Source organism: Diadema setosum, chromosome 10 (genome assembly GCF_964275005.1).
Source record: "Diadema setosum chromosome 10, eeDiaSeto1, whole genome shotgun sequence".
NCBI classification, from domain to species: Eukaryota; Metazoa; Echinodermata; class Echinoidea; order Diadematoida; family Diadematidae; genus Diadema; species Diadema setosum.
In genome coordinates, this window is record NC_092694.1 from 20,160,800 (window position 1) to 20,180,727 (window position 19,928).

At 36.7% G+C, this 19,928-nt stretch overlaps 1 protein-coding gene across 4 annotated transcripts in view; it reads left to right on the plus strand.

Moving 5' to 3' along the window:
* LOC140234291 (focal adhesion kinase 1-like) overlaps positions 1-19,928 on the plus strand; it is a 189,279-nt gene that overhangs the window by 154,405 nt on the left and 14,946 nt on the right. For all 4 annotated transcript variants that reach the window (XM_072314350.1, XM_072314352.1, XM_072314351.1 and 1 more), the window contains 4 exons: positions 2,854-2,954; positions 4,513-4,602; positions 6,446-6,650; positions 16,398-16,500. In XM_072314350.1, the coding sequence (XP_072170451.1) occupies positions 2,854-2,954; positions 4,513-4,602; positions 6,446-6,650; positions 16,398-16,500 (499 nt within the window). The remainder of the gene's footprint in view (positions 1-2,853; positions 2,955-4,512; positions 4,603-6,445; positions 6,651-16,397; positions 16,501-19,928) is intronic.

Genomic DNA, 19,928 nt, shown 5'->3' on the forward strand with positions numbered 1-19,928 from the left:
GAATTACATGCTCTTTCATATTTCATAAGAGGTTTCTCATTATCTCACCAAAAATGTTAGAGACCTGAAGTTAGGTCTCAACCAAAACTATACAATCCCTTTAATTGGCAGTGACAATGAAATATGACATGCTTGTGTTATTATCTTCAATAAATCACAAGTGAGTAAACATGGTCATAAGATATGTTCTATCTGTTTCATTGCTTTCATTTGTGATCACCAACCACAAAACCATCAAATGAATTCAAGCCAGGATATTGGGTTTTCAGCTCAGATATGAAATGCGGTCTAAAACGTTATGTTAACTTGTTTTTTTAAACTTGACAAGTTCAAAAGATTTTTGAAAAGGATTTTTTGTTATTGTTGTGGCTGATATCTGCTAACTGTGAAGTACGATGTACTATTAAGCCAGCAGACATACTAAGAAATTTTCGACAATTCTGAAAAGATGTATCACTTCTCCAGATTCTACATGGATGTTCATTCCAGTTGCAATGTACTGTTACTACAGCCTTTCACACCACTACCTCACAATGTGTCTGTTACACCCACTCAAATGACTCAACTCTGACTACCTTCTTCATCACCATTGCACTTTCACTCACTGAGTGAAGTGGTTAAAGAACATATATAGACCGATTCAGGTTCGTTGAGGGCAGCAGACAATTTGTGGTAACTGGGCGCAGCCATTAGCTTTAACTGTGGTGTCCTTCCCCCCGTGGTGCATGGCTGTATGCCTGCGTGTGTACATTTTACACAAACTGAATACGAAGTCGGTAGTATTTCATGTATTTCATGCTACTTAGAACGACATTACTATCTGTCTTTGCAAATTTCACAACTATTATGGGTGCACTGGTTGATTATACTGGACAATGGCAAATACTGTGATCAAGATATAGATTATCTTACATATCTTTCGGCGACTAATGAGTGGATATTAACGTTATTACACAAATTGTGTTGCTGAAATACTCTCATATCCATGAAGATATTTCCAATTCCACACAATCAAATTGCACTAAAGTCACTGGATATATGCTCAATATCTGGGGTTTTTTTCAGTCACGCTCATAAATCTGAACAAAATTGGTTACCGTGAATCGTTGATATCTTAAATCGATTTGCATGTTACCATCCAATACAACTCGTCCTTCGCGAGCTTCGCAGCTTTTAGACAGCTCACGAAATCGAAGAGCGAATGTTATTTTGTTAGCAACGACAAATCGGCAATGATATCAACTGTTCCTGATAAACTACTTGGTTCACACTTTAAAAGTGATTGGAAATAAGAAATCCACGCATTTCCTGTAATTTTAGTGCAATTTCCTAGTGAAGAATTTGAGATATCTACATGGATACTAACATACATTTAGAGCAGATTGCTCCAGAGAGAGCCGGAGAGTCCAATCACTTCAGCAGGTTACTTTATTGAAGAACATATTTTAGGCCTACCTTGGATGTCTATTGGGGAGTAGAATCTAATGCATTTATCCTTTGAATGCTATAGTCTAAATCTGATGATATCGAACAGAGTCAACCTATTCGTCTGTAAATCACAGCCAAAACTGTGTAACTGTAACAGTTAGGCCTACTGCTGTACTGATAGGCCTAGACCTATGTCAAAGATAGTGCACTGGTTGAGTATTGGGGGAGCACGAACGCGCGGCGCAGCCTCTCCTTGGCTCATGGGACGACGCACCGGCATAGGCGTATTAATAAGGTCCTAGGCTACCAGGCTTAACGTTAGTTTAAGTTATTTCAGTCATAAATTCATAACACACTAGGTAAGCTCCGAATCAAAAAGCAGTTTCTAAGTTCAACCCACCGTATGAGGAAACAGTCTTACAAATTAGAAACCGTCTAACGATAGATCTGTTAGTGTTGGGTCTAATGTTACTTCTAACGTTAGAGTCAAACGTTAGATCTACTTCATGACTTAGGTAGGGCTAACTTCCATTTAGGCCTACGTTAAAAAAAAAAGATCTACATACCTCGATCAATAATATTCGGACATTATCGACCATTGTCAACGCAAGTGTCCACAATAAATCGGATAATTAACTGCAAATGAAACTAGTAGAACCAAGTTTCCTAAGTGTTATTCACAATAAACTCGCCCGACGCTGTGGCTAGTCTAGATTCCAGACCCTTTGCCAACTGTACTCCTTTTACTGTACTCTTTACGCGGCGACAAAGCGGCAACGAAGTTGCCGCCCCCGCCGAAGTCGTTGCCTTTGCATCTACAAGACCATCCAGCGAAACCTGCTACTTCTTTTATCGTTAGAGGGCTCTAGTATTCTGAAAAGGAAATCAGGTACGAACAGACAGTCTGGAAGCCACAGACTAGCCGCCTGAACACCACAGTAATGGCGCTGCCCATGCCGATAGAGGGCCAAATACACAAATCCCTTCCCGAATCGGTCTATATCAAAAGCAATACCTTTTTGAGCTGGAAGTTTTCCCATGCTTCTTGAAAGGGAAGATATAATATGACAGTCATAGGTGACTCTTTTGCATGCTGCTGTTTGTCATTACATTATACAAAATATGTTTGTGAATTTAAGTGCATATGAAGAATATGATTCATGTTGAAAAGTACATGATGTAATATTTTTCAGCTGGGATGCAGTGATAGAACAATCAAAAGTTTGCAAGATAAACTCAACTTTGGCATGTTTGCTGTAGAGCATGTATTTTGTTCTAATGTGCAGCTACACTGTACTTCTGCTATTAGTGGAAATGAATTTACCAATAAGTTATAGCTGCATTAATATGCAGGCTGTTTGAGTACTGTAAAGTAAGAGTCAACAACTGATGGAAGTTGTTTCCATGCTTAATTTTGTTTTACAGAGACATTGCTGCAAGGAACTTGCTTGTGGTTGCCAAGGACAACGTGAAGCTGGGAGACTTTGGCCTCTCTAGATTACTCCATGACCATTCCTACTACAAAGGTATACTTTGTTGATGTTTTTTTAAAAGTACCAAGTAATAAATAACAAGTACAGTCCCCAATGATCAATCATTATGTTCATAGGAGCTTTACCCAGATGCTGATATCTTCAGAAACAAACCGACCTACCTGGTGTTATTTGTGATTGACTCTGTGTAGTATAAATGTACCTTAGTCTCCGCTTTTAATAATTTGGTAGTGTCTGGCAGAGCATTTCTTACTCGATTAAGCGGAGTACCCGATTAATTGGAAAGCATGTTCATTCACAACGCAGATACCACTTATTAATAACACACCTTTCTGCATCAGACACACTGCATGGTTTTTCATTTACAGCAACAGCTCATCTGAAGTCACATAACAGCCTTACTTACTAGCTGGTTAATAGTGTCTGCAGTTTAACATGCTAAATGTGCAGTGTATGGCCGATTCGCTGTATCACTGGTACAAGTAAGCACGTTTATGCATACCGTGTATGAACCCTTGCACCAGAACTACACACACTGCCAACACCTGGCTTGATGAGGACTCGTGGGCTGCATGCAGATTGTTTGGAAAATTAAAGGGGATGGCTAGTAATTGATCAGTGGGAATCAGTGGAAATGCTGGGGGATAATTGTTCCAATCCTTGTGGGATTCATTTAAGAGTACATTATATATCTATTGTAGTGTGAAAATTTGTTGTTTCAGAATGGTCTCATATTCAAGTAATATGCAGTTTAATGTTTCCAGGTTAGCATGCCTGTACAGTGACGGGGCGATCATTTATGGCCTGTTAACGATCGCCCCGTCACTGTACAGGCATGCTAATCTGGAAACATTGAACTGCACATTACTTGAATGTGAGACCATTCTGAAGCAAATAATTTTAGCACAATAAATATATAATGTACTCTTAAGTGAATCCCACAAGGATTGGAACAATCATCCCCAGCATTTCGACTGATTCCCACTGATCAGTTACTAGCCATCCCCTTTAAAACGTCAACCTAAGCTCTCTATCGACTCTTAGCACCTCACAGTTTCTCCATGATTTATATTTACACAAATTTACCGAAAAAAAAATAAAGGCTTTCTGCAAGAAACTATGGAAATACATGTTGATAAGGTTAATCAGAAAAATTCCTACCTGTTTATGCATAATACCTACCTGATTATCTGGTAAATATAACGTGCATCAGGAACTGTTTTCCAGCTTGTAAGCCATTAAGAGGTACCCGAGTAAGTGGTTCCTGATTAAACGGAGAGTTCTGTTATATGCTATTTGGCTTTAAAAAAAAAAGCTATTAAAAGTGCAAAGCACAAACATAGAGCAGTGAGTTGTTTGTTATTTTGATGATTGCACTGTGTTCTAAACAGGTTTTGTTTTTTAATGACCTGATTTATCTGGGATGAGCAATATCAGCAGCAAGACTGTAAGATTAGTTTATGTGATTGAAGTCAATGATACATGTTCTAAAGCATTCACAAAATGTGTAAATAGATATATACTAAGACAAATATGTACACTTGTACAATTATGCCTTGTAGTATGTAACTCTGTTTTCTTCACTGCACAGCCTCTAAAGGTAAACTCCCTATCAAGTGGATGGCACCAGAGTCGATCAACTTTAGACGCTTCACTTCTGCGAGTGATGTTTGGATGTTTGGTATGTACAGTATGTCTGCATTTCTTACTCTACAATTGCTACGCCATTACATATGACACCACCCTTGAAAAATGGCCATGCCAGTGTACGAAGAGTGTCCAAACAACCAAATTGGTTTTCCTCTCATCAAATATGAGTAAAGCTTCAAGCGTAGACAACAACGAAAAAACTGTAAAGTCTTGACTGACATTTTGTTGTTGTTGATGGCATTAAAGGGTATGTACAGTTCTGGTCGAGGTGAGGATTTAGCTTTTAACGTTTTGCGAGATATTCAGAAACCACTCTATGAGATGTCAAAGAGTATGCAGTTTTAAGGGGTATCAAAAGTTTATTCGATGAAAATCGGTTTTGAAACGGCTGAGATATCCAAAAACAAGGTGAAACAAAGAGATCCTAATAAAGTTGTGGCATGTTGCCTTTTATTATTAGCACTTTTTTTGATATCTCAGCCATTTGAAAACTAATTTTCATCAAATAAACATTGAATCTTTCTTGAAATTACACGCTCTTTCATATTTCATAAGAGGCTTTTCATTATCTCACTTAGGAATGTTCAAAACATGAATCCCCACCTCAACCAGTATTGTACAGTCCCTTTAAGCATTCTGTAATGTGTCAAGCATGTGTCTGACACATATACCAGCAGTAGTTTATTTCCTTTTATGTCTTAACAAGAGAAAAGATGTATGAACTTCACCATGATCATAAGTTCAAAGAATCAGCAATTGTAAGTCTGGTATTGCAAATATGTCAAAGCATTTGTTGAAACATTGAGCTGCAATTTGATTTTACTTTCATGGAAAAATCCTGCTACTTACTTTTGAAAGAAAAGGTAAATTTAATGAAGAACAACTGTTTTGATTCAAAGTTGAGCATACCATGCCTGAATAAAAAAGACCCCTGAACTTTAGAAATGTGTTCAACGAGACATATTTCATTCGTGCACAGGAACATACAGCATTTGTGTCATTACCAAAAATTTTATATGGAATCTTGTCACTGCATTCAAACTTCATGTAATGACTGCCTTCATCTGACTGTTTTGTGCAGAAATCATATTAATGATTATTGTTTTTTGTTCTCAGAAGAAATTTTTATTTTGGTTTATTCTTTGCAAAAACAGAATTAATTTTCATTATTGCAGTACATGCATAAATGATAAAGAATGCAGGATAAGGACACAAAAATTTGGTAGCATTAGAATATTTCCTAAGAGCCATGCAACTTGTCATTACTTTCCATCCTCATAGAGGGGGCTGTTTATTCAACATGGCATGGTGATACTGCACACATATAATATTATGCCTTGAGTTTTGCAGTGTATCAGCACATGATGAATGGCTGTGGTATTTGATATCATTTTTCCTTTTTCATTAATTTGTTTATTTTGGTAGTGGCCAGTGTATTTAAGTGAAAAGAAGCCACAGAAATTGATTTTGAAGACATGGTTGCACAGTCTGTTTGTTGCATGCAAGCATAAACTCCTACATTTTGCTTGATATGGGATATTCTTGTGTTCTGTAAGACACTGACAAATGCTTCGTCTCTGCTTCACTATTAATGACAAATATATGGCAGCACAAACCGTATAATCTATGATAAATCTCATAACTGAGACTTTAGATTATCATCTTCTCATCATTCCTAGAAAATGTATGAATGTGTTCAAAGGATCCTGTGTATTTTGATGAAGCACATGTAAATATTACAGACTTTTTTCTAATTTTTCATACTTAATCAATAAAGTTTTATAAATGTTGATATGCTTCCATAAAAACAATTTTTCTTTTTCAAAGACTGAATCATAATTTCCCAGGTAATGGTACATTTATCCACTGTGTAGGTGTGTGTATGTGGGAGATTCTCATGTATGGAGTCAAGCCCTTCCAAGGAGTGAAGAACAATGACGTAATTGGTCGGATAGAGAATGGTGAGCGACTGCCCATGCCCCCTGCCTGCCCTCCAACCCTGTACAGCGTCATGACGCTATGCTGGTCCTATGAGCCCTCCAAGAGGCCAAACTTCAAGGATCTCAAGACAAGATTACAGTGAGTTACAAAGATTGTCATGACTCTGGAATGTCCTAGCATGTTTTCTTCAAGAATGTTGACCATGACAGGTTTTTTTTGGTTTGAGGAATTCAGAAAGTGTAGTGATGTAGGTGTTTTTGACAGCATTTTCTGCCTTTGAACACAAAGGATGCTTGGAATCTCATGTGTAGATTTTAACATATGAGGAAGGTAATGTAAGTTACTGTAACTATTGAAAAGATATGAAATGTTTAGAGACATTATGGCTGCCTATCATGGCATTCCATATATCCTTGGTTAAACCAATGCTGCTATTCTGACTACAAAGACTTTGCACTCAAGGAAAATTTCTGTCATTTTCTCAGCTGATAGTATTCTGCGTATTATGTGGACTATATTCTAATATTTGGTCATTTTGTCTGAAACAAGTAATTTATTTGACTCTTTGGATTAGCCTTAGTTTGATAAACAAAACAATAATAAAGCAATTTTCATACCTTTTAACTGAAGAAATGTGTCCTTGCTGATACTGGACTTAGAAAATATTTTTGTTCTAAGTAATCATGAACAATGGCTGTGGATCATTTTCCTGGTGCCCAGCATTATGTATTAGTAGTGGTTTCTGTTGATTTTGCATTGATACCCTGTATGCAGGAGAATACACACAGCCAATCTGATTGTAAGCTTGCCATTTGTTATAAACACACTTTCTTTTGCTTGCTGTAAAATTTTTTACATGCACATGGATATTTTTCATGCTGCAAGTTTGGTAACATACCAGAATATAAGTTCATATGGCCACATATCCAATATGAGAACATGACCATAAAGAGTGAGTATTCTTTAGTGGGAAGTTCAGGTTTTGACAATGATGCATCATCAAATTAATTTTGGCTGTAGGTGTGTAAAATCTATTCTAATTGTGCTGCTTGCTTGACTGTGTGTAAGCTGCAAAGTTGGGTCAAAAGAAGGGTGTAATTTGATTTTAAAAAATATAGAAGACAGAGAGATGAAATGTGATGCAGTAAAACTGTTTGCAGAGTAAACAGTTATGACTGTATGCTCTTCTTCATGTGAAGTACAGTCCACCTTCTGGTGTATTACGTACTGTTACTTACATGCACTTTGAAGCAGTCAGTAAGGCAATTATGTATGATTTACATGTCCTTCACTGCATGACTCAAAGTTCCAGAATCACAATTACCTTGACTTTCATTAGGGACATAGACCTTCTAATGGCATTTAAAGGGTGTGTACAGTTCTGGTCGAGGTGAGGATTTAGCTTTTAATGTTTTGAGAGATACCCAGAAACCACTCTATGAGATGTCAAAGAGTATGCAATTCTAAGGGGTATCAAAACTTTGCTTGATGAAAATCGGTTTTGAAATGATTGAGATATCCAAAAACGAGGTGAAACAAAGATATCATAATAAAAGGCGTGGCCTGTTGCCTTTTATTATCATCATTTTTTTGGATATCTCAGCCATTTGAAAACCAATTTTCATCAAATAAATGTTGAATCCTTCTTAAAATTACCTGCTATTTCATATTTCATAAGAGGTTTCTCATTATCGCACTTAGGAATGTTCAAAACATGAATCCCCACCTCAACCAGTACTGTACAGTCCTTTAATGTCAAATAGGGATGCCTTGTGATATTGTAAATCTAGAGCTGTATGATGTGGTTTTTTAAGTGACTATTCATTGCTTATTTTCACAACAATGCAATGGTTCCAATGTGAATTTCTGATGCCAGGTATGCACAGAGGGAAAAACTTTTACTAAATGAGTTCTATTAGGCAACTTATTAGAGGATGACGTACGTAGAGGGAAGATTCTCAACAATTCAAAAGATTATTGGTCATACGTGATCTGCTGCGGAAGTGGATGTTTATTGTTTACCCCCGTCATGTCGTGACATCATCATGCCAGTAGAGGCCCAGGATGGGAGAGAGTGTCAAAGTGTCACGAGTAGAGTGAAAGGAATGATGTCATTTCCTACTGAGGCTGTCACCTCCAGTGTGTTTGCCTGACAGCTGTGTCCTCACCACTCATAGAGATGTGTGTCCAACTCAATATCTTTCTGTCAATTCTTTCTGTCAATGAACATTAATTGTTTAACTCCAGAATATACATAAAGTCGGACATACACACTCTATGCTACATACACCAAGGAAGATGCAAAATTATACCCCCGCCACACATAGTGTGAAGGGGGTATATAGGAATCACCGTAATGTTAGTCGGGCGGGCGGTCGGGCAGGTGGTCGGTCGGTTGGTCTGTTACAAAATCTTGCGTCCCGAACTCCTCCTACAGTTTTGAAGCAATTTAAATGAAACTTATAGTAAATGATGATATTGAGGTATAGATGTGCAAGACATGTTTTTTGTGTTTGTCGGACAATGCGTTGCCATGGTAACCATAATTTTACCAAAACCTTGTGGATTGAATAACTTCCATAGTATTTGAGCAATCAATTTCAAAATTGGTATCTACAGATGATCTATAGGTGTAGTTATGCAAGATACTCTTTGTGTTTGTACTTGACAAAGCGTTGCCATGGTAACTGCATGTTTTCTTCGAAACCTTGTGGAGTGAACAACTTCCACAGTTTTGAAGCAATTGAAATCAAATTTGGTAGGCATTATGGCCTTGAGGCATAGATGTGGAACACATAATTTTTGTGTTTGTCGGACAAAGCGTTCCTATGGTAACCATAATTTTACCAAAACCTTGTGGATTGAATAACTTCCACCTCATTCAGACAATTAAGGTCAAATTTAGTATGTATGATGATCGGGAGGTGTAGTTATGCAAGACACCAATGTGTTAATATAAGAAAAATGTGTTGCCATGGTAACCACTCATTTTTGTATCAAATTGAACCGTTTAATCTATGAAGGGGAAATTTGGTGTGTATGATGCTCTTTAAGTGTAGTTTTGCAAAATGTCCTTTGTATTGGTATCGGACAATGTGTTGCCATGGTAACTGCATTTTAAAAAAAAATCCTGTGGAGTGAACTTCTTCCACAGTTTTCAAGCAATTGAAACCAAATTTGGTAGGCATTATGGCCCTGAGGTATAGATGTGGAACACATAATTTTTGTGTTTGTCACACAAAGCGTTGCCATGGTAACCACAATTTTACCAAAACCTTGCAGATCGAATAACTTTTCCGTCATTCAAGCAATTACTGTCAAATTTAGTATGTATCATGATCTAGAAGTGTAGTTTTGCAAGACACTAATGTTTTAGTTTAAGGAAAATCTGTTGCCATGGTAACCACTCATTTTTGTATCAGAATAAACCATTCAAGCTGTGAAGGTCAAATTTGGTGTGTATTATGGTCTTTAAGTGTAGTGATGCTGGGGGAAAGCATGTTTCCATTTGCTGTAAGTTTTATACTCAGTGTCAACTCTGTGATTGTACAGTAAACTAAAATTATTCTGTTTCCAATTCACAAGTGCACAAACTTGGTATTAACGTCATTGCCCTCATGACATCACATACTATAAAGCAACACTAGGGGCGGGGGTATTCATCACCTTCAGTGATAATTCTAGTTTTTGGAATGGTTTCTATTCAAACATGCCATTTAATATTGTCAGTTTTAATCTACTTGATTTTGCATGCAGAGAAGTGCTTGCCGAGTATTATAGTTTATGATTATTTGGTAGATGGTAGGGTGCACTGTCATTGTCTTCCTTGATTGCACATTTGTATATCATGATGTTCACAGAAATACGTCACCAATTCTTCATTACCACTACATGTATGAGTGGATTTATAGGTCATGGAGGTGATAGTAATGTTGATAGTGAGGATGACATCAACAAAAATGCCAAAATTTTCATAGTTAAAGGTATGTGAAGACACTGATACAAATTTGATGAATATGACTGTTGTGTGGTCCATCTTATACAGTATGATATTCGTTCTGGGTGCATTATCTACTGTATGAGGAGGAATGCATTATTGGCTGTATTTAGATAATGTGTACCTTGCCTCTTCATTGCATATATTATATCTTGAGTGCTATGAGGGAAGAATGCCTTCTATTGGCTGCGAATCAATCAATTCCATGGTAAGTGGGAAGTGTAAGTTTTGAGAACACATCACACAGGAAATTATGCACCCTTATGAGTTTAGGCATGGGACTCTCAATTTTCCCTGTCATAAGATTATCATTTTGTTCAGCAGCTTTTGCAATATACTTTGCTTATCTATTATCTTTTGTTTGCTTTAACATATTGCAGATATTCTCATTTGTTCTTATTAATTTGTTTAGTTGATAAAATTTGATGTAGAATAGAATGAGTGAATATGCAGGAAGAGAAGCACTACCTTTCTACCTCACAATGTCCCCTTGCCAAAATCACATTTAAGACATGTTAAATAGCTGTATGTAGAAATCAATATGTTAACAATGCAAATAATACAATCTATAATGCACAATCACGTCAGGCCATTACCATAGCAGAGTGTAACAAACTTTCACACAGATTTTCAGTCACAAAAAGAAGAAAAAATATCTGTATTATTACTGAATTTTTTAGACTTAATATCCTGAGATACATTTGCTGCCAATTGTATTTATTTATTTATTTATTTAATATGTATTTATTTATTTAATTAATTTCAGATTGACTGCATTGCATTACTTTGCTTTGCTCTTGCTTGTGAAGGGTAAAACTTTACACAAAACCTCCTGAGCAGCCTATAAATTTTTCAGTTTGTGGCATCAAACAAACACGCGCACACACACAGAGAGGCATGTGACTATGTATATTTTCAAACATGTAATTGTTTTTAATTGCACTCTGTTTTGACAAGGCATTATAACTTCCTTTCATACACTTCAGTTTGGGAGCAAAACTTTAGTTTCTAGAGTTCTTGCTTTTTGTCACTATTGTATGCGGGATATAAAATCTAGGCAGATTGGGGGGGGGGGGGGAGGGGGGAGTACCGTGTACATCGAGACTGGCATAGAAAAATCATAATCTCATATATCATCTCATCATCATGAGGAGGTGTGCAGGATGAAAAAAGATTGACCGTGAGGTTACTTGTGATATCCCATGATCCTGAGAATCTGTGTTGAGTGTATTATACAGATTGTAAGGCTTTGTGGTTTAGTGAGGAGTTAGAGGGGCATGATATGCTGTTTGTTGGTGTGAAACCCTTGGTATCATTAAAGATGTAATGAATCTACTTTAAAGAAGGAATGATGTCATTTACATGTATATATTTCCATCAATTAATCATGCAAAGAAAACATTGATTACACTGAAAACAAACTAGTGTGCATATTAACAACAGTCCCAGAGTTTGCATGATTTTAACTTATAATCAGAATATTCTTATATTGATTATTTTGGTCTTGAACTTTTTCAGTTCATTGGTATTTCAGAGAACCATGTTTAAAATGCAACACCTGGCTGCTCATGCCACTATCAAAATTCATATCAAATCCTCGTGATCAGCAAGTGCTTTGCCCATGCAAAATGTGCACTTCCTGTTTATGGAGCTGCTGTTGTTGACTCTTTGCTTTGGCAACACAACCCCTGCTGCAGACAGTACTTCATTTGTGTGTGTGCCTGTATGTGCACATGCACAGTTTGCAGCTCTTAACCAGTACTTATTTGCTTTGTGACGATGTGAATGGTCTTGTGAAAGGTTAGAGTTATTTCAATGTTTTACTATTTTTTTTTTGAAAAATAGCAGAGGAAAGGTCATAACAAAAAAGTATTAACTTACTCATTGAAACTAAGTTCTAATGCAATGTAAGGACACCAAAGCTATTGATATGCACTAAAAAAAGGAAGTACAATACATACTTTATATAGACTAGAACATACATGTATACTGGTACTCCCAGTAGCACCATCAGAGAAAAGTTGTTCATTTTAAGTACCAGATTGACCTAATTGGCTGTAGTTTTAAAGAAACCACTATAAATTCAAAACAAAAACAATGAAAATGGGAATGCAAAACAACTTTGTTTCCCTTTACATGTACATGGACAGAACTGAGTGAGTACTGGCATATTGTACGTATTCTTTATTTCACATGTTTATTGAACCTGATGAAGTGGAGAGCCAGATAGCAAGTCATGGGTTTGAGTAATTCTTTTTTTTTTTTTTTTTTTTACACATTCCAATGCTTTTTAGTCATGGTGCATGACATGTTTACCATGTATTTATATTGTAGCTAACATCAATCTAAGTTTAGTTGTGGCTTATGTCACATTGAATGTAGTCTGCAAAACATTTCTTGGCTGAATGAAAATGTATTTCTTCTATATACAGTATGTATATATATATATATATATATATATATATATATGTGACCTGCTACAACAAAATGGTCCTAAAGTCGCGCACGGTTGAAGCCGTGAAAATCGAGTTTGAAGTTAGAGCATCAAAATTGGTCAAAACTTACGATTTTCTGAATTTGACATATTATTAGAGTCTGACATGTCTTCTATCATCTGTCGAAATTTTGAAGCAAAATGATGAAAGGAAAGACCAAAAAATAGCATTTTTCTGGGCCATGTTTTTTTGGCGTTTCAAAGAAGCAGAAACTGGTTCGAACATTTGGATTGAGCGCCACACATAGGCTCCGCCCCTAACAACGACCAGAGTGATCTCATTGGTCAGTTTGCTGCTTGCCGCTAACCGAAGCGTGAAGCTCGCACACTGCCCAGTCGACTGGTGCGTGCGGGCGGGTTGCGCTATTCCTGAGCATTTCGGAGGTTGCTAGGGCTTAACTTCTATTGTCCGGAGGTGAATACTGACTGGCGTGTCTCTTGATTGTGATTGCGTCGCAAGGAGAACTTTTAGGGCGCTTTTCTCGAAACAGTGATTTCCCAGACGTCTTGACATGCTCTCTTTTAAACATGGATATCTCCGCAGCCGATTATTTTTATAAGACGTGTTATATATCAATTTAAAGCAGAAAGATTAGGGAATTGTGTCATGCAATTTTCAAATAATCGACCTCGCCCGACTTTAGGATCATTTTGTTGTAGCGGGTCACATATATATATATATATATATATATATATATATATATATATATATATTAAGGAAGTGATACTTGTTGAATTGCCATGAAAAAACCAATGCAAATTTATTTTTGTTACACTATAAAAGGCATTTAGGAATAAATAATCAATGATACACTGTCTTCTTTCATGTAAAATGTTTGTGAAGCTTTTTCATGGTTATTCTTGAGAACTGACAATGAAATATTTGTTTACATCATTTTTTTTTTAAACTTTCAAGGAGCTAGGTATGGGTTGTTTACCATGTTATGATGTGTGAATCTATTCAACAAAGGCGGAGGCAAATCTGTTGCGAGTACCGTCAGCACTGAAACTAAAAGCTCTGATTCATGCTGTGGTTTCAGCTGCTGTACCATGGAAACACGTTTCACCTCAGTCCCACAGCTGTCCCGAGGGGAGCTGTCTCAGCATGGGCTGCTTCTTTTACGTAGAAACTTATGTAATACTTCCTGTGTATGCATGATGTCAATAACATCCTTTATAATTATAGGATGACGTGGAGCTGGCAGCTATAAGAGTGTGGGCAAAGCAGGCCATCCTTCAATCCATCCTGATTCTTGGATTCAGCAAACTTCTGCTACCTATCCTCTCTTACTGACCATGAAACTGATGGGAAAATACTTTCCGTGAAATTGGTAGCAAATTCAAGTCACTTTTGTGATTTTATATTTAACATATCATGTAACTCTGCTTGTGGGAACATGTTTTTGGATCCTGTTGCCATATCTAATCTATATATCAGGAGTGACGTCATTTCCTTGGGTTGAACTTGGGATGAGCCAGTTTGCTAAACTCCAAAGCTTTCAAGGAATTCGAAAAATAAAGCAGTTACCTTTTGACTGGACAGCAGGTCACTGGAGTATAAAGGAACTTGTCATGCACCTGATGGCTATCAAAGCTAATGTGAGAGCTGCAGTTTTGTGACTCATCTCACTTCACCACAAATACTAGTACTCATTGTGGCACATATTTTCTGTAACAAGCAAGAGAACTGTCTCTCCTGTCAAGTGAGCTAGGACCTTCCAGAGCACCTTGCTGGTATACAATCCCTGTTTCATCTCAAGTGTCTTCTAATCTGCTGGCTGAGCTTTGGAGATTTCATCACCATGGTCTGGTTGTTGAGTTGTTTGGGAGTTCAGACTGATGAGGATTACAGTTTTCTCCCCTTTGAGGAGTGGTATCGCTGGCAGTCTGTCCCTTGCATGTGTGAACACTGGTTAGTTTGTCTCAAGATTTTCAGCGTGTGCAGGCATAGTTTTGATCAGGGCTTGGCCCATGATGGAGATGGTGATACCAGAACATGTCATATTTGGACTGTTTATTTCTACACTAAAAATGAGAAGATATGTGATTGACATATTTGTTAGGAAAAAAAAAATTTTATGCTGAATACATGCAATTTTCCCATTCCTTAACCAAAATGTGTTGGTTTCTTTGTTTGTTTTATTGTGTATGTTCTTGATCTTGAGGTTGGCAGCCTTGTGATAGTAATAATGGAATATAGGATTAGGATGATAGAAGTAGGAGGATGATGAGAATGTTGACTCTGATAGATGGTAGAAGTAGTTTATATTGTCTCCTTTTATTTGGGAAAATGATCCAAAGGATTGTAAAATATCTGAGGGTGAACATGCAAAAGACATTTTCTCATCACATCCATAAGCATGGTGTGATACATTTTCCTAACTATATATTTAAATTTGTACAGTAATTTGTTATAGTGATCATGGAATATTTACCTTATACCTGTAAATATGTATCCATGTAGTTTTAAAAGAAATTTGTAACAATTGTACTAACACTGAATTCATTGATTTGCATATTGATATCTTCTTCCCAAATACCTGTACAGCAGCACAACATAACATTCAAGCAATGCATTATTTTTCTTTGCCTTCTTTCCCAATACATGCAGGTGAAAGAAAATTAAACAATACTTTCAGTTGGAAATGCACTACACTATGTCATGCATATATTTATGCTTTTCAATGAGTTTATCTATTTGATATTGTTGATTTACTCAGTTTATTTCTATAATCTAACACACTAAAAAGTAAGCTGATGATGGATATGTTGCTATGACAACATTTCTGATTCACTGTTGCATTCTTCATATCAGAAAAATTAAATGCAGCTACAAATGTATGTAAACTTAAGTGCTTTTAAGTGAGGAATTCATTCATCACTGTGCATGTGATAGGTACAATGTATTGTTGAGTTGATATATGATGTATTAGTGTGAGTTTATTCTTTTCTCTGTTTTTTTTTTTTTTTTTTTTATAAGGGGATGAAAATTTGCAATAATTCCTATTCATCTCAATGTTAGTTACCAATCTTGAAATATTCCAAATTTGTGATACTTTGTGGTTTGTATTGAGTTTTTTTTGTTTTTTTTTGCATACAACCTGTATGTACTTCATGAGCTCATGACTATTGGGTCATTGCTTCACAATATTTGAATCTGCTGAGTCTGATGCCTTGCTCTTCAATGTCAAAAATACCAACTAGGTATTTCTTTCCAGAAAATTCAGAGTACAGATATGATTACTGTATAGATTTTTCTTCAGATTTTTCTCAGACCTATGAGATTCTGTAATGTATGAAGCCAAGATGAAGGCTCTCTCTAGAATGTTGTTGATGTTGAATTTGTCCATGTATCTGACACCTTGTTCCTATTAACTCTTGTTTGTGATAAAAGTGAAATTCTGGAGGAGGAGAAGGAGCAGGAGGAGGCACTGATGAAACAAGAGAAGAGACGGATACTCTCCACCTGGGGGTTCCCTGAGGAGCCACCTCCAAAGGTAAAGAGTTTTCCAAAAATCTGCCACATTCATGTCTTCCTATGCCATACAGATGTGTGTGTTGTATATATTTCAATGTTTATTGTTTGTATAGAGGCCTCTCAGTACTACCATTTCTTGCCCAAATGCCCACTTGTTACGGTGAAGTAAAATTTTCCAGAATCACCATGAAAATTCATATCATGAGAAATGGTGTATTTTAATCAGGCATGATATTCTGTAGATTTAAATCCGATTTCAGATTTTTTTTTTCTCAAGTCTGGACACATTTTGCAATTTTCATGTATTAAAATCACCTGAAAATTTTGATTTCCATTTAAGAAAAAAGAAGAAGAAAACCTCAATATCATCCCCGGTTATTATATATTTACAGGTAGTTATCAACTGGAGAAAGTTGTGGGTCATGGGGTCATAGGTCAGAGGTTAAGTGCAAATGCTCAAATTTTACTATTCATCATATTTCTGATTATGATTTAGGGTTTATTTATGCATTCTGTATGTAATTTCAAACCATTTATTTTGAGAGATGAAATCTCTTGTTCAAGGAATGTATGATATATCCACAATGTAGCCACTCTGACAAAACATTTGGGGCTGTGCCATCAAAGTGTCAAACATGTCATTTTGATTCCCTGCCAGTCGTGTGTCTCACAATGTCAAGGTGTACTGTATGCAAACTGTATGCATACCAGTCAACTTAGGACATTTCTAGATTGAGTAAAGGATCTTGTGGAGAAACCATTCCCATCCAGCAGCAACCTTCTGAAGATGCTGTGTTGGATGGCCTGTGTGCCCCACATGTAGCAAAGAGTGTGTAGGAGGCATCCCATAACGCCAGATGGAGGACTGACGGGTGCCTCATGTCGGGCAGAAATAAAAAAGAAGTGTGATGCTCGTCAGCACCAATCCACAACACTGTTGGTAGAAGAGTACAGTACCTTGAATACACTCACTATTCTGGTGTTAATTTTGTAGATCTACAATCATACTGTGTGCTTCATTGCATTCAAGGAATTGATATGGCAGACTGGTGCCTGTGAACATATACAAGTTATACACATCATCTTGATGTAAAGGATATTTCATTGTGTGTTGTGCAGCTGCACACAAAATTACACCAAATCATCTACATGAACATAATGTGTGTGTGCGTGTTGGGGGGGGGGGGGGGTTGCTGTTGTGCCCTGTTGTAATCCATCCATATGTCAATCAGTCAATCAGTACAGTGTACTCATTCTGATCAGCGATGCCATTCAACCAAATTCCTATTATCACCTGAAAGTGTACATCAGAAGTTCTGTACAGGAAGTTGTCCAGGAAATGTGACCCCAGGTTTGTTGCAATGCCCGAACAGTCAAAGCTCTGGAAGAGGATGTTCACTTGAGTTCTGGGAGAAGGGTTGTTTCTGTTCTGGAAATGACAAATGACCGGAAGTGGTTCAAGTTGGTTTTCCTAACCTTCTGCATATGATCTACATTGTAAAACAATAAGAACAAAATGGGTGGTACTGTGTTGAATCAGCTGAACACATCCACAATTGCTTTGTGTCAACTTTATGTGTAATAGTGCACAGCTTTGTAAGTTACAATCAGGGATTAATCACCTTTACCAAACTTGAGCAGATTGAAACAACTGCTACTTGGTGACATAGTTGTGCATCTTTCTGTACATGGCATTAATTGGATATATTGTTCTTTAGGATGTAAAGATTATGAAGTCATGATTCTGACGTTGAGGTTTAAAAATAAACCAAAACAGAAAAATTATATTAGAAAGATAATGATTTAATTCTCGCAACCCAGCTTCATTAATGTGATACTGCATGTATTCAAGTGTTCATGTACATTCATAACAGCTTGGTATTCATCCTCTTAGATCACATTGTTATCAATCTTTTTTATTTGTTTTAATGGAGAAGGTGATCCCTGATCTGTCAATGTAATCCCTTGATTTTATTTTCAAGGCTAAAGCTATCTTCTAATGGACATTTTTTTTTCTTCTGTGTATTTAGTGAGAAAATGTAATTTGTAACGTTTGTCAAATACATTAGATATCATGGAGAAGGGTTAGAAAGGAAAACCAATTGATTTCTTTCTAGTGAGTGTATGTGTTATCTATTTATCTATTTTGTTTCTCTTTACTGTGTGGTCTCCCCTGCCCTCCTCATGTCCTTATTTTGGCCTGGCTCACCCATTGTCCCCACACAGCCATCAAGACCTGGCTTCCCAAACTATGCCAATACAGGCAATTTACTGTCAAACCAGCACCCCTCGAGCCATTACCAAAGTACCACCAAAGTCCTACCACCCCCTCTCTCCTCCTCTACCACAATCACCACATCCTCCCCTAATACCAACACTCTCAAGGGCCCCTATTACAGCCCCACCCCGGGCTCCAATGTCATACCGGACCTGCTCAGGCCCATGAGCAGTGAGGTAAGGAACAAGAAACGTTGCATGCAACGTTGCTTGATGCATATTGCTGTCATTATTGTTAGAAGCCTGTGAATTGCATGTCCACCCATCGAGTCCGTACAATGATGTTGCAGTTTTCCCATGTAGGTTGTGTGCTTTTAATGGTTAGAATAGAAAATAGTTGATTTGCAATGTGTCGTAGAGATTCTGCTGCATGAGTGTATACACCCCCTGTGTAAACATGAATTTCCAGGGTCTTTTTGTGCCCTTATATATCTGCTTCTTTCCTCTTTAGTGTTCATTCATGTTTCTGTAGCATATGATGATAATTCAGCAGAGCCTTTGAGGTGGAGTATTTGGTCTGTACCTAAAAACATACATGTTAAGCATGTTGTGTTTTCAGCATTGTATTCTGATGTTTGAGAAAAGGTACTACCTTTAATTATTTCTGACAGTATGAGGCTCTTTTATGTGTACTTGCTATCACTATCTTGTGAGGTGGTAAAGCTATGCCAAGTCCTGTTCACTTGATGAGATTATTAGATGATATCAGTCATCATCCCTTTTTTTTCCTCTGCAGTTTCTTTTTTTCTTTCTTTTTCTCTTTTCTTTGTTGTCATTACAGTCTATTAGCCCCCGAAGAAGTAGGTGCTTTCAAAAAAAAAAAAAAAAAGAAAGAAAAGAAAAGAAAAAGACAGAGAGAGAGAAGAAAAACCAAAAACAAAACCGAAAATCACAAATCACATTTCTGTAGAGAAAATGATCTTTCATAAAACTGCAAGATGTGGTGGATATAAAAAACAGTATATTTTCCTCATCCTTGCAGACAAAGCTTTCCTGTAAGGTTTGATATTTGGTTTTATATATATATATATATATATATATATATATATATATATATATATATATATATATATACATATATATCTATAAGAGAGAAATTATATCAATTGTATGAAATTATGTAAACCGATCTGCAAATTATTTTTCAGAAAAATAGTTCCATAAGATGAT